Source organism: Salvelinus namaycush, chromosome 2 (genome assembly GCF_016432855.1).
Source record: "Salvelinus namaycush isolate Seneca chromosome 2, SaNama_1.0, whole genome shotgun sequence".
Taxonomy (NCBI): Eukaryota; Metazoa; Chordata; class Actinopteri; order Salmoniformes; family Salmonidae; genus Salvelinus; species Salvelinus namaycush.
The window spans coordinates 25096522-25111404 of record NC_052308.1 but is presented as its reverse complement, the minus strand read 5'-3'; the positions used below and the strand labels follow the sequence as shown (position 1 = coordinate 25111404).

The 14883-nt window shown below is 44.2% G+C and overlaps 1 protein-coding gene across 1 annotated transcript in view; it reads right to left on the bottom strand.

Moving 5' to 3' along the window:
- LOC120060471 (MAP kinase-activated protein kinase 3-like) overlaps positions 1–14883 on the bottom strand; it is a 41802-nt gene that overhangs the window by 23813 nt on the left and 3106 nt on the right. The window contains exon 2 of the mRNA XM_039009812.1: positions 1955–2094. Within this exon, the coding sequence (XP_038865740.1) occupies positions 1955–2094 (140 nt within the window). The remainder of the gene's footprint in view (positions 1–1954; positions 2095–14883) is intronic.

Genomic DNA, 14883 nt, shown 5'->3' with positions numbered 1-14883 from the left:
TGAGGTAGGTAGATAGATGGGCTGTTTACAGATGGGCTATGTACAGGTGCAGTGATCTGTGAGCTGCTCTGACAGCTGGTGCTTAAAGCTAGTGAGGGAGATATGAGTCTCCAGCTTCAGAGATTTTTGCAGTTCGTTCCAGTCATTGGCAGCAGAGAACTGGAAGGAAAGACGACCAAAGGAGGAATTGGTTTTGGGGGTGACCAGTGAGATATACCTGCTGGAGCGCGTGCTACGAGTGGGTGCTGCTATGGTGACCAGTGAGCTGAGATAAGGCGGGGCTTTACCTAGCAGAGACTTGTAGATAACCTGTAGCCAGTGGGTTTGGCGACGAGTATGAAGCGAGGGCCAACCAACGATAGCGTACAGGTCGCAATGGTGGGGAGTGTATGGGGCTTTGGTGACAAAATGGATGGCACTGTGATAGCCTGCATCCAGTTTGTTGAGTAGAGTGTTGGAGGCTATTTTATAGATGACATCACCGAAGTCGAAGATCGGTAGGATGGTCAGTTTTACGAGGGTATGTTTGGCAGCATGAGTGAAGGATGCTTTGTTGCGATATAGGAAGCCGATTCTAGATTTAATTTTGGATTGGAGATGCTTAATGTGAGTCTGGAAGGAGAGTTTACAATCTAACCAGACACCTAGGTATTTGTAGTTGTCCACGTATTCTAAGTCAGAGACGTCCAGAGTAGTGATGCTGGACGGGCGAGCAGGTGCGGGCAGTGATCGGTTGAATAGCATGCATTTAGTTTTACTTGCGTTTAAGAGTAGTTGGAGGCCACGGAAGGAGAGTTGTATGGCATTGAAGCTCGTCTGGAGGTTAGTTAACACAGTGTCCAAAGAGGGGCCAGAAGTATACAGAATGGTGTCGTCTGCGTAGAGGTGTATCAGAGAATCACCAGCAGCAAGAGCAACATCATTGATGTATACAGAGAAGAGAGTCGGCCCAAGGATTGAACCCTGTGGCACCCACATAGAGACTGCCAGAGGTACAGACAACAGGCCATCCGATTTGACACACTGAACTCTATCAGAGAAGTAGTTGGTAAACCAGGCGAGGCAATCATTTGAGAAACCAAGGCTGTCGAGACTGCCAATAAGAATGTGGTGACTGACAGAGTCGAAAGCCTTGGCCAGGTCGATGAATACGGCTGCACAGTAATGTCTCTCATCGATGGCAGTTATGATGTCGTTTAGGACCTTGAGCGTGGCTGAGGTGCACCCATGACCAGCTCTGAAACCAGATTGCATAGCGGAGAAGGTACGGTGGGATTCGAAATGGTCGGTAATCTGTTTGTTAAGTTGGCTTTCGAAGACCTTAGAAAGACAGGGTAGGATAGATATAGGTCTGTAGCAGTTTGGGTCTAGAGTTTCACCCCCTTTGAAGAGGGGGATGACCGCGGCAGCTTTCCAATCTTTGAGAATCTCAGACGATACGAAAGAGAGGTTGAACAGGCTAGTATTAGGGGTTGCAACAATTTCGGTAGATCATTTTAGAAAGAGAGGGTCCAGATTGTCTAGCCCGGCTGATTTGTAGGGGTCCAGATTTTGCAGCTCTTTCAGAACATCAACTATCTGGATTTGGGTGAAGGAGAAATGGTGGGGGCTTGGCATATCATATGTTCTTTATTTCCTTGGCACTTGACTGGTTTACTGACCAGAGGATAAGAGAATACTACAGTATATCAAGAGAGTCGGGTGTCATTTTTTTGTGAGGCACAGGTGGAGCCCCAGCCATGGCCCAGGCCTGCCACATACTTGGCCTGCATAGACATACCAAGGCCAAGTGAGTGAGCTTTCCATCAAGCCTAATGGTGTCAAAGAGAAGCTATGAGGGATTGGCACTATGTCAATAGTTTATGGCTAGTGGCTGAGGACAGAGCAATACAATTTATATTCCCACAGAGAGCAGAGGATTCTGGGTAAAAGAGCTGACAGGGCAGGATCCTACCATTCCATGATGATGAGCAGGCACTTCTTCCCATGATGCATGTTCTCATACAGACTGAGAATGCGAACGATGTATGGCCCCCCTGACACCCGCCAGTGTAGCTCAACCTCCCGCCTCGCCTTGGGACTGTCATAGAGGATCTGAGAGAGAGAAACAGGAAGAGGTGGGGTAGGAATTGTATTTTTTCCCTCTTTCAGTTCCCTACCATACATGTTAGGGGGCCTGTGTGTGCAATGACTTAAACAGAAACCTTGACTTGAAATAGACATTACACATGCACAGACACACACACACGTACGCACGAATACGCATGCACACACACACAGCAGGCCTTGACATAGCACCTGTCTTCCATCAGAGGATATTTTTGGGTGCTGACAGTGACAGAGTGGGCTCCAGCTGGATACAAGACCAGCCTGTCACAGAGCTGCAGCTGAGAACAGAACATAACACAGCCAGTCTGGCTACCACTCATCCTTTACCACAACCACAAGTCTTTAACCCTTTTACACAATCTCTAACACACCTTTTACAGATTCAATTATATGATAACGTGGATGGTGAGAAATGTGGAAGCTACTGTACATTTCTCTTGCGGATGGAGACGGACTTTCATCTAAGCTGTGGTTTTAGAATGACTGGCTATAAACGGACTTAAAGGTCTCATTCGATAACAGAAGTCATAATCGGCAACCTGTCTCCCTCAATGAACAATTAATGCATTTTTTTAACACAGGTAAAGTGGACAAAAGTTAGGATTTGGTCCTAAGAGACAAGCTCTCATCATATCCTCATGGCATCATCCATCCAAACTGAATGGCCTATGAGTGGCCAAGTTACGCATGTGTTGTTAAGAGCAGTTTATAAAATATACAGATAAAACTTCAAACAAAATAGTCATCAACCCTTTTTGAAGATTTACAATGTTACTATAGGAAGCAGGAACTAGGTTTTATATATCAAAATGATTCTTCGTTTTAGGGTAGATGCATATTTATATTGTGAATTAGTGTGTGTTTTTGTGTGTGTGTTTAGAGCAGAAGTACTCAACTACTATTTGAGAAGGTCCAGTGACACAAATTCCCGAGGTGGTAAAGGTCTGGTTGGACATTGTCCTTTATTGGCGCTGTGGTACAGCGTGGTAACAAACATAGTCGTCTACGACTTGGGAAACATGTTGTTATATAAAATGTACATTAAATACATTAAATGAGACTAAGAATTTCAATGAATTACAACATTGCTGAAAAACAAAAGTAGTTGCATAATTGTCTATGCAAAAAGTGCACTGTGAACCATTGGGCCTTGAATAAAAACAAATGTATTTAAATAAAATAAAGTGCATGTTTTCTGGAGAACAAAGGATAATTCAACAAAAATAATCATCTGAATGCACAGAAGGTCACTGTGGGCCATGCAATGTTCATGTATAAGTCACTCTGAGCCTTGCCCTGCATTAATGAGAGAAATGACACTTTCTGTCTCCTGCCAATGCTTTGAACTTTGGCACAAAAGTGTGAGAGCAACTCTGAGACACTGGAGCAGGTGTTCATTGGTGAGCCTGGTGAGGTATTTGTTTGTAATAAAGTTCATTGTGGAGAAGGCTGATTCCCAGCTGTATGTGGAGCCAAACATGGTCAGGATGTATAGTGTCAGTCTCCTGAGAACAGGGACATCAGCTGCAGGCACCATCTTTCCCCAGAAAGTGACAGGGTCACAATCACCAGCCTGCTCATTCAAAGACACATTTTCTTGCAGCTCAATCAACTCCAGCTGCAGTGCTGCAACATCTACCCATCTGAAGATCTGTTTTGCTTCTTCTGACAACTTTGCCACACTTGTGACCAAGAAGGGGTTCTGGATGAGCACCAGCAGTTCTCTTCCAACAGTGAAGTCATCAAAGCGAGCCTTGAAGTTATCCATCAGCTTCTGGATGAAATCAACATGGTTGAGAACATCTTTGTCTCCCTGAGTTTGCACCAGAAGATTGGGGAAGTGGACAAGCTCTCCCTGGGGATCATTCTTGAAAAGCTCCAAATTCTTCTGGAAAGCCCGGACTGCTGTTATCATATCACACACTGTGTTGAACCGTCCCTGCAGATTAACATTCAGTTGATTAAGGTGTGATGTAATGTCTGTCAAAAATGCAACTGTTTCCATCTTCTCCTCATCTTTCAAAAACAGAGAAAACTGAGTTGCCTTGTCACTCTTTTGCTGTGATAAGAAAGCTTTGATTTCCTCCTGAATGGCCCAAAATCGTTCCCAAACCCTGCCTTTGCTGAGCCATCTGACATTGTTGTGCAGTAGTAAGTAATCAAAACTGGCATTAGCCTCTGTCAGGATGCCTCGTAGCAGGTGTTGTAGGGATGATGTGGCACTCAAAACGTTTATCAGTTTCATAAATGTTGTCATGACCTCAGAATACTATTTTCCCAGACTGGCACACAGGACAGATTGATGGATGATGCCGTGATATGATTTCAGGTCAGAGTGGTCCTCTTTCAAATGTGCAACCAGTCCCCTCCCTCTTCCTATCATGGCTGGAGCTCCATCTGTGGTGATGGATACTACTGACTTCAGATCTATCCCCCTTTTTGTCAGCATCCCTTTGATGACCTCATGGATATCCTCTCCCCGTGTGTGTGCTTCTAGATTATTATATATTTTTTCCACCTTTATTTAACCAGGTAGACTAGTTGAAAACAAGTTCTCATTTACAACTGCGACCTGGCCAAGATAAAGCAAAGCAGTGTGACACAAACAACAACACAGAGTTACACATGGAATAAACAAAAAAATAACACAATAGGAAATAAATTATATATACAGTGTGTGCAAATGAGGTAAGATTAGGGAGGTAAGGCAATAAATGGGGCGTAGTGGCGAAGTAATTACAATTTAGCAATTAAACACTGGAGTGATAGATGTGCAGAAGATGAATGTGCAAGTAGAGATACTGGGGTGCAAAGGAGCAAAATAAATAAATAATAAATAACAATATGGAGATGAGGTAGTTGGATGGGCTATTTACAGATGGGCTCTGTACATATGCAGTGATCTGTGAGCTGCTCTGACAGCTGATGCTTAAAGTTAGTGAGGGAGATATGAGTCTCCAGCTTCAGTGATTTTTGCAATTCGTTCCAGTCATTGGCAGCAGCCCAACAGCTTCTTTGTTTCGTTATAAAATCTGACGAACACCAGAAGCTAGGCATTATCAGTGTTATCTGTTGATTCATCCACAGATAATGAAATGCATGCTGCATTCTGAATGGCCTCATCAAGTTGTGGAGTTAAATCTTCAGCTAATATTTCAGTTCTCCTCATTGCTGTGGAATCTGACCGTGGGATCTGTTTGAGATGTTCCCTGAGCTCATCTTTTTGTTTACCTTCAAGCAAGGTGTCAGCAACTTCAAACATGCATCCTTTCATCATCTCAGCGTCTGAAAAAGTATTTTTGTGTTTTCCCAAAACCCAAGCTATCCTCAGTGAACCCTCCATTGCATGTTGTTGGGCTGTAAGGGAATTGACAAGGACTTTGCTGGACCTTTCATATTGGGATTTGAGTTGGTTAGTCTTGTTTGTTCTCACCTCTGTGTTCAGGGGATACGTCTGATCGAATTTACTATGCCTGGTGTCATAATATCGCTTAACATTGGCACTTTTCACGAGAGCCACGGACTCACTGCATATCAGGCACATTGGTTTTGTGCAATTTTTTTTTTAACAAGCCATATTAACAAAGATACTCCTTCTAGCTGTGATATTTATAGTTGAACCGCTGTCAAATCTTTCTGTTTCATTCTGCCTGCTTGTCCCAAGGTTCCGCGGAGGATATTTGGATTAATGTGATTGGGTAAGACGTGGCCCTTTGTATTTGCATATAACCACGGGATTGGATTAGACGGGGCACTAGTAGAGGCGGGTGTTGCTTTGAGAGAGACAGTGATAAAGAGGCCGCTGCGCCCGGTTGATTTTAAAGCTTTCTAAAAAATGATGTATTGACTTTTATATAACAAAATGCGATGATGTCCGGTCTGGATTGATCCTTCTCTGGGTCCGGACCCGGACCGCAATCCGCCAGTTGAGTTTAGGTGGTTTAGAGTATGCATGTGCTTAGGTGTGTCTTCTTTATCATTAATGAGTGTGTGAGTGTATTTTTATACCCATGCATATAGTGATAGTCTCCATAAAGAGGAAGTCCTTCCCTTTTTGTTGCAGGGTGTGTTGAAAGTGGAAGCGAAGGACTTCCGTTGGCCTCTTTAACTGATGTCTGTTTATCTTCACAACCCACAGTACCCAGGGTATCTCTAAGAGTGCTCCGTACTCCTGTCTAGTATCTGGAGAGCATGTGAGAGTGAATCTTGGATACCTTATCGCTAGGTCGAAAATACACAGGTTAGGACAAGAGGATTCTGATATCCCATAAGTCTTTGCATAAATGCGGAAGAATTCTAAACAATGGGACTAGCAATATGAGGGGAAATGACAGGAAGTGAATGTTAGCAGTACACAAAGTTTGCCATCAAACTTGGAAAATAAACACAAACGTTTTGAATTTCAGCTAACTACTCAGCAAACACATAGCATAACTATTTTACTGTTATTGTTTAAATTTAAACGTTTTTCAAATTATCTACAGGCACTCTACTACCTGATCTCTGGTCACGTTTTCAATGCTAATCCTGTAGAATAAAATCAGCAATGGCGCTGGTCCAATGAATTTGTTAATTTTCGAACGCTGCCACATGAAATTTGAAGAAACAGACAGCTTATGGCCTCATGCCCTTAACTTCCTGTATAGTGAAGAAATTCCCTGTGACTAATTCCTAATTTTAGTAAATGTAAGTCGCTCTGGATAAGTGTCTGCTAAATGACTAAAATGTAAATGTAATGTAGGCAAGACCGGCAACGTTGGAAAACTTTAATACATTTTCAACCTTTCCTTGATCCAGTCTGTAATACCTACATGTTTCAAGCATACTATACCATAGTCCCTTTGCCCAAGAATGCCAAGGTAACCTGTCTAAATGACTATCGCCCTGTAGCACTCACACCTGTAGTCATGAAATGCTTTGAAAGGCTGGTCATGGCTCACATCAACACCATCATCCCAGACATCCTGGACCCAGTCAAATTTGCATACCGCCACAACAGATCCACAGATGACACAATCTCTATTGCACTCCAGACGTATCAGTGATTTTGGTTGTCCAGTGACGTCATCAAATAAGTGCGTTGCATGAAAAACTATGCCAGTAGGCCTAAAACTAGTGTTCTTAAGCTAACTGGTAAGTGTATTTTGTTTGGGAGAAAACGTGGAGTTAGTGTTAAACTCTGTAGGTGCTTAGTTTGCATCTTTTTTTTTCTTTTTTTTTAGTTGTGCTGTTTGGTCCTTAGTTTTGGTTGCTGTTTGTTTGGTAAACTTGCCAATACGGTGGATAGTTGGTTGTGTGCTGCGTTGGAGAGAGTAACATCAGTTACTTTCCAGGCCCCTGCCCAGGCTGGAAACTCTTGCTCTACTTGCTGTTGGGACATCGGTCCGAGGAGGTGAGTACAGTCTGCTGTGTACCTCAGTGGGAGATTTGGGTAGGTTAGTGCTATTTGCTACCCGGAGCTATAGCCTTTCTTTTCCCCAGTTAGGCTTAGCGACATGTTCCACTTTGGAATACGTTGGGCATGGTTATTTTGTTTTGTTATTTTTGTGTGGTGTCAGTGGATTGAGCAGTTGTCTCGGGGGCACATCCGTGGCTTGGGGGGAATCCGCCAGCGCGCTGGGGGGTTTTCCATGGCAGCGGGATACAATGCGTAATTACCGTAATAATACAGAGGGTAGTGGTGGTTTACTCACTCACCGACAAATTCTCGCAAGGCACCCAGACCTCCACCCCCTGTATTTCTGTCTTTTCTTCACGCGAATGACGGGATTAGGGCCTGGTCTCCGGGAAGCAGTATATCATGTCAGACTCATTTAAGATAATCTTCGTCCAGTTCGAGGTGATTAATCGCTGTTCTGATGTCCAGAAGCTCTTTTCGGTCATAAGAGATGGTAGCAACAACATTAGATACAAAATGAGTTACAAACAATTTGAAAAAACAAACAAAATAGCAAAGTTGGTTAGGGGCCAGTGAAACGGCAGCCATCCTCTCCGGCGCCATTATGTCATATTGTACCAGTCAAGTTTTGTGAGTTGATGTTGAAAACTTCCCACGATGATGTTGCTGAACATCTGATCCCTATTAAAGTGGCATTATTTAGAGTGACTAGTGATCCATTTATTAAAGTGGCCATTGATTGGGTCTCAATGTAGGCAACAGCCTCTCTGAGTTAGTGATTGCTGTTTAGCAGCCTGATGGCCTTGAGATAGAAGTTGTTTTTCAGTCTCTCAGTCCCAGCTTTGATGCACCTGTACTGACCTCGCCTTCTGGATGGTAGCGGTGTGAACAGGCAGTGGCTTGGGTGGTTGTTGTCCTTGATGATCTTTTTGGCCTTCCTGTGACATCGGGTGCTGTAGGTGTCATGGAGGGCAGGTAGTTTGCCCCCAGTGATGCGTTGTGCAGACCGCACCACCCTCTGGAGAGCTTTGCGGTTGAGGGCGTTGCAGTGATATAGCCTGACAGGATGCTTTCGATTGTGCATCTGTAAAAGTTTGTCAGGGTTTAGGGTGACAAGCCAAATTTCTTCAGCCTCCTGAGGTTGAAGAGGCACCGTTGAGTGGATCATTTCAGTTTGTCTGTGATGTGTACACCGAGGAACTTAAAACTTTCCACCTTCTCCACTGCTGTCCCTTTGATGTGGATAGGGGGGGTGCTTCATTTGCTGTTTCCTGAAGTCCACAATCATCTACTTTGTTTTGTTGACATTGAGTGAGAGGTTGTTGTCCTGACACCACACACCCTCACCTCCTCCCTGTAGGCTGTCTCGTCGTTGTTGGTAATCAAGCCCACTACTGTTGTCATCTGCAAACTTGATTGAGTTGAAGGCGTGCATGGCCACGCAGTCGTGGGTGAACAGGGAGTACAGGAGGGGGCTGAGCTATTTGTGCTCAACACTTGTGGGGCCCCAGTGTTGCGGGTCAGCGAAGTGGAGATGTTGTTTCCTACCTTCACCACCTGGGGGCGGCCTGTCAGAAAGTCCATGACCCAATTGCACAGGGCAGGGTTGAGACCCAGGGCCTCCAGCTTGATGATGAGCTTGGAGGGTAGGTAGTATGGTGTTGAATACTGAGCTGTAGTCAATGAACAGCATTCTTACATAGGTATTCCTTTTGTCCAGATGGGATAGGGCAGTGTGCAGTGTGATGGCGATTGCGTCATCTGTGGACTTGCTGGGGCGGTATGCAAATTGAAGTGGATCTAGGTTGGCTGGTAAAGTGGAGGTGATATGATCCTTGACTAGTCTCTCAAAGCACTTCATGATGACAGAAGTGGGTGCTACGAGGTGGTAGTCATTTAGTTCATCTTTGCCTTCTTGGGTACAGGAACAATGGTAGCCATCTTGAAGCATGTGGGAACAACAGACTGGGATAGGGAGAGATTGAATATGTCCGTAAACACACTAGCCAGCTGGTCTGCGCATGCTTTGAGGACCCCGGCTAGGGATGCTGTCTGGGCCTGCAGCCTTGCGAGGGTTAACACGTTTAAATGTTTTACTCACGTCAGCAACGGAGAAGGAGAGGGAGGGCGGCGCAGTCCTTGTTAGCGGGCCAAGACGGTGGCACTGTATTATCCTCGAAGCGGGCAAAGAAGGTGTTTAGTTTGTCTGGAAGCGTGACGTCGGTGTCCGTGACGTGGCTGGATTTCTTTTTGTAGTCCGTGATTTCCTGTAGACCCTGCCACCTACGTCTCGTGTCTGAGCCGTTGAATTGCGACTCAACCTTGTCCCTGTACTGGCATTTCGCTTGTTTGATTGCCTTGCAGAGGGAATAGCTACACTGTTTATATGGTTTCCATGGTTAAATGCAGTGGATCGCGCTTTCAGTTTTGCGCGAATTCTGCCACACATCCACAGTTTCTGGATAGGGTAGGTTTTAATAGTCACAGTGGGTACAACATCTCCAATGCACTTATTTATAAACGCACTCACCAAATCAAGCTATTAAGCCGGTACCGCTATTTCCTATTCCCGTACTCAGCCAGCCTTTTGACTGTCTGATTATTGACTATTGGCCCTCTGCCTTGATCTAAGAATGGTAGTAGTTACCTGTTCACTGTGATGTGTCAGACCACTAGGTTTCCTGCTGCCTATCCTCTCCGGTCTATCACAACTAAGTCTGTGCTAAAAGCTTTGACTCAGTTTCTCGCTGTTTGAAATCGCTAAGGTTATTCAGTGACCAAGGTTCTAATTTCACCTCTCATCTGTTTGGTCAGGTTCTCCAGCAGTTCCATATTAAACACAATTTGGCTAGCGCCTATCACTTGCAGAGTCAAGGAGTGCTGGAACGTTTCCATCAAACACTTAAGTCTTTGCTGAGAGCTTATTGTACGGAGATTGAGGTGTTGCCATGGTTACTGGTAGACGTCAGGGAGATTTCACAGGAGAGCACAGGTTTCAGTCCAAATTACTTAGTGTTCGGACATAATGTGCGTGGGATTCTAGCGGTGCTCCAGGATGACTGGAAGTCTCCCATGCCACCTCAGTCCCTGTTATCTTGTGATTACCGGTGACGCCTGTACGCCGCTGGTGAGATGGCTAAAGAGAAGCTATCATCTTCACAGGTGAGGATGAAATGAATATTTGATCTGCGAGCTGAGCCGTGTCACTTTAGTCCAGGTGACCAGGTTATTGCTCTGCTGCCAATTGTTGCTTCACCTTTTCAAGCCAAGTTCCAAGGTCCATATACGGTTGTGCACCAGTGCACTGAGCAAAACGATCTAGTTGCCACTCCGGAATGAAGGAAAGCGCACCAACTGTGCCACATAAATCTGCTAAAACCCTATTACGCACGTTCCTCTGGGGTCGAACAGTGGGAGTCTGCAGAGGATGGTAAAACCTGTTATTTTGGCCGTCCGTTACATCGTTGGGTTCTTGTTTTTGTCATGCTAGGTCTGTGCATGGTGAGGAGGATGTCCCGATGATTGCGTACTGCAGGGTAGATATAAACAATTCAGAGTCACTGGATATTTTGGATAGCCTTCTCGCTCATCTACCTGCTGATTGGCGAGACGAGCTGGTCGATCTGATGATGAGTTTTCCAGTTTTGTTTCCTGGTACACCTACACTTACAAACTTAATAGAACACGATATTGACGTGTTATTTTCTCTTTGCTCTTGTTTTCCTCAATAGGATGTCGGTGGGCGGAGCCGGGGGGGTCGTCAGCAAAATTGGACACGCCTGTGCTCGGGTGTGTCCCGGGGATAAATACACCTTTCTCCCATAGATTGAGGAGACTCTCTTGGTTTTTGATTGTGGCATCTTTTTGTTAATTAGTTTTGGCACCTCTCAAAACCCTTCATTATTAACATCTATCCACTCACTCACACTACTGACTACACACACCATTGTTACATGGATATAGTTGACTTTATTTAATAAATATGCTTGTTATATCTCCGCATTGTCTTCCTCTTTGTTATGGGCTACAAGCCGGTTCGTAACAATAGCCTTTGTCACACCCTGATCTGGTTCACCTGTCCTTGTGATTGTCTCCACCCCCTCCAGGTGTCGCTTATTATCCCCAATGTATATATCCCTGTGTTTCCTGTCTCTCTGTGCCAGTTCGTCTTGTTTGCCAAGTCAACCAGCGTATTTCCTTGCTCCTATTTTTCCCAGTCTCTGTTTGTTTCTAGTCCTCCTGGTTTCGACCCTTGCCTGTCCTGACCCGCCTGCCTGACCAATCTGCCTGTTCTGACTACCAGCCTGCCTATCCCCTTGTACTGTTTTGGACTCGGATCTGGTTTCTGACCCCTGCCTGGCCTGACCTCGAGACTGCCTATCGTCTGGACTCTGACCTGGTTTACGAACTCTCGCCTGTCCCCGACCTGCCTTTGCCTACTCCCTTTGTTATAATAAATATCGGAGCTTTACCATCTGCCTCCTGTGTCTGCATTTGTGTCTCGTCTTGTGCCCTTATACATTTTTCATACTTTTTATCTCTGCATTGTTGGGAAAGGGATCATAAGTAAGGATTTCACTGTAAAGTCTAAACCTGTTGTAATGAATTTGATTTAAGACACACAAGAACACACAAAGTTGAGTGAGTTAATCCTCAAATGGACTCATTTCTAATGTGAGGTGACATCATCTGGGCCCTCTGCAGACACTATGGGCCCTAAGAGCACACCTGTCCCCGATTCCCCTCTAAACCAATCAGCCCCTTCTCTGCTGAGGCCCCGGCAGTGAGACAGGTTTAATCTGGTTTAATCTACTCAGCTCCTTCCTAACAGAGCATTGTGTCCTGATATCCATTTAAGAATCTCATGTTTTCAATTCATAGACCTTTTCACACACACTGGCACAACATCAAAGCTTTACACGTTGATGTAAATTATGAAGTTTAGAGACTGTTCAAGGTTGAGGGCAGTCTGGATATTGATCTGTGTATCTCAGTACAGTTTGTCTAACATACCTTTCCCTTTATAAGTGCTCTATTCAATCTGTATACAGATAGCGTGATAAATGTAAAGTTAATTTCTGACATATGCAGCGTTTACCGTGAATGCGGTCTCCACTAACGCAGGAACATTGCCTTTACATGGATATCACGCTGTAATGTTGAACTACCACAGTATGGATTGAATAGAGCCATAAAGTGAAGAAAATAGAGTAAATGAGTAAGTAGCTAGGGAGTGTAAAGAACCACTAACTCCAGGAATTCAAAAAAGAATAACCTAACACGTACACTAAGTGTACAAAACATTAGGAACACCTTCCTACTGTTGCGTTGCACCCCCTTTTCCCCTCAGAACATCCTCAATTCATTCAACAGACTTTACAATGTGTTGAAAGTGTTCTACAGGGATGCTGGCCCATATTGACTCCAATGGTTCCCACAGTTGTGTCAAGTTGGCTGGATGTCCTTTGGGTGGTGGACCATTCTTGATACACACGAAACACTGTTGAGCGTGAAACCCAGCAGCGTTGCAGTTCTTGACACACTCAAACCGGTGCGCCTGGCACCTACTAACATACCCCGTTCAAAGGCACTTAAATCTTTTGTCTTGCCCATTCACCCTCTGAATGGCACACATACACAATCCATGTCTCAATTGTCTCAAGGCTTAAAAATCCTTCTTCAACCTGTCTCCTCACCTTCATCTACACTGACTGAAGTGGATTTAACAACTGACAATAAGGGATCATAGCTTTTACTTGGATTCACCTGGTCAATCTGTCATGGAACGAGTAGTGTTCCTAATGTTTTGTACACTCAGTGTATACTGAAGGCCTTATGAATGTTAAGATGAAGAGATACTGCTGATATTAGATTAGTAACATATGATACTCAAGAGAAAATAAGATCCCACTTGAAACAAAATGTAGCTAAATCTTTGCAAATATATTGTAATAACATATATTGTAGGCTACACAGGTAGACATTGTTACATTGTACTAATATAGTACTTCATAGTAATAGCTCTTTGAGGTATGTAGTCAGATATAATCCTGAAATATACGTTCACATGAACAGAACATGTTTAATCTATAATACATATCATCCCACCATCCCTCTCTGACTGATTAACTGTTTTTATTGGCATGGCCGACTTTCCTGGGGCTGGGGCCACTGTTCCGGTTAGTAGGTTCACTCTGCTACACACTACAGATTCTCAGATCACTTTCATGTGAACCGAAAGCATAGTAATTTAAGTGGGACACAGATGGACCACAACCCTGCTAACCCTGCCAAGAAGGAAAAGCCCTGCCAATGGCTTATAATATAAGAAGAACAACCACAAAGATGAACAGAAGCTGAAGAAACTGAACAGTGAGCTAAAACCAGATAGATGCAAAACCTTACAATGAAATGAATCTAAAAACTATTTGAAAGAAGAAGAGCTTGGCTATGAAGAGAGTGCAGTAAAAGTTTGGTTGGAAGAAATGGGAGTTCCAGAATGGAACATTCACCTGCCAAATAGAGGTTCTAATGGAACATACAGCAAATTGAATCTCAGGAGTTCCTTCATGGAACAACACAGGGTCTTTTCAGGCTAGACACTGATTCTTAGAGCTGGCAGCCAGGCAAGTCCAAGATGAGAGAACCCTGATCGCTTTAATTGAATTAGATTAAAAGGATGGCTTCAGTCCAGGTCTAGTAGAGTGGATTAAACCTATACTCATCCATTACACTTAGCACTCAGGAGTGGACTTAATTAAAAAGTGACTGAGCTTGACAGCCCTTCACCCCCATGCCTCGTTCTCTCTATGCCTGTTTGTCTTGTATTAAAAACAAACGGGAAATCGAGTTGTAAATTACCAGCAGTGTCAATGTGATTCTTTATGCACAAGGCTCACCCAGGCAACTGAAGGTTTAATAACTACTGTATAAACAGAGAGGCTGGTTTCTGTACAATCACAAACACCACCACACGCCTGCCAGAATATTTTCCAATCCACGTCACACTTTGGGTTTTATTTGGCATACAGTGGGTGGTGGTGTCCCTGCAATCAATATTTTAATTATTTCAATTTCTCTCGCTCTCCAGCCTTCGGTCGTCACTAGTTACCACAGCCACAAAGTCATAAACTCTACCTATTTCTACAATTGATCATCTTAAAATCTGATTTTAAACTTAACCCTAACCTTATCCCTAACCTTAACTACACTGCTGTGATCAGGCACCTGGTGAGACACCCAGCTGTGATTGCAATGAAATGGCTAAACAACACTAGACTGGATGATGCGACTCACATGGTACACAGCAGAGGGGGAGCAGTGACACACTGGTCTGGACAGGAGTCCGTTGTGAATGCAGTATTCACACAGAAATG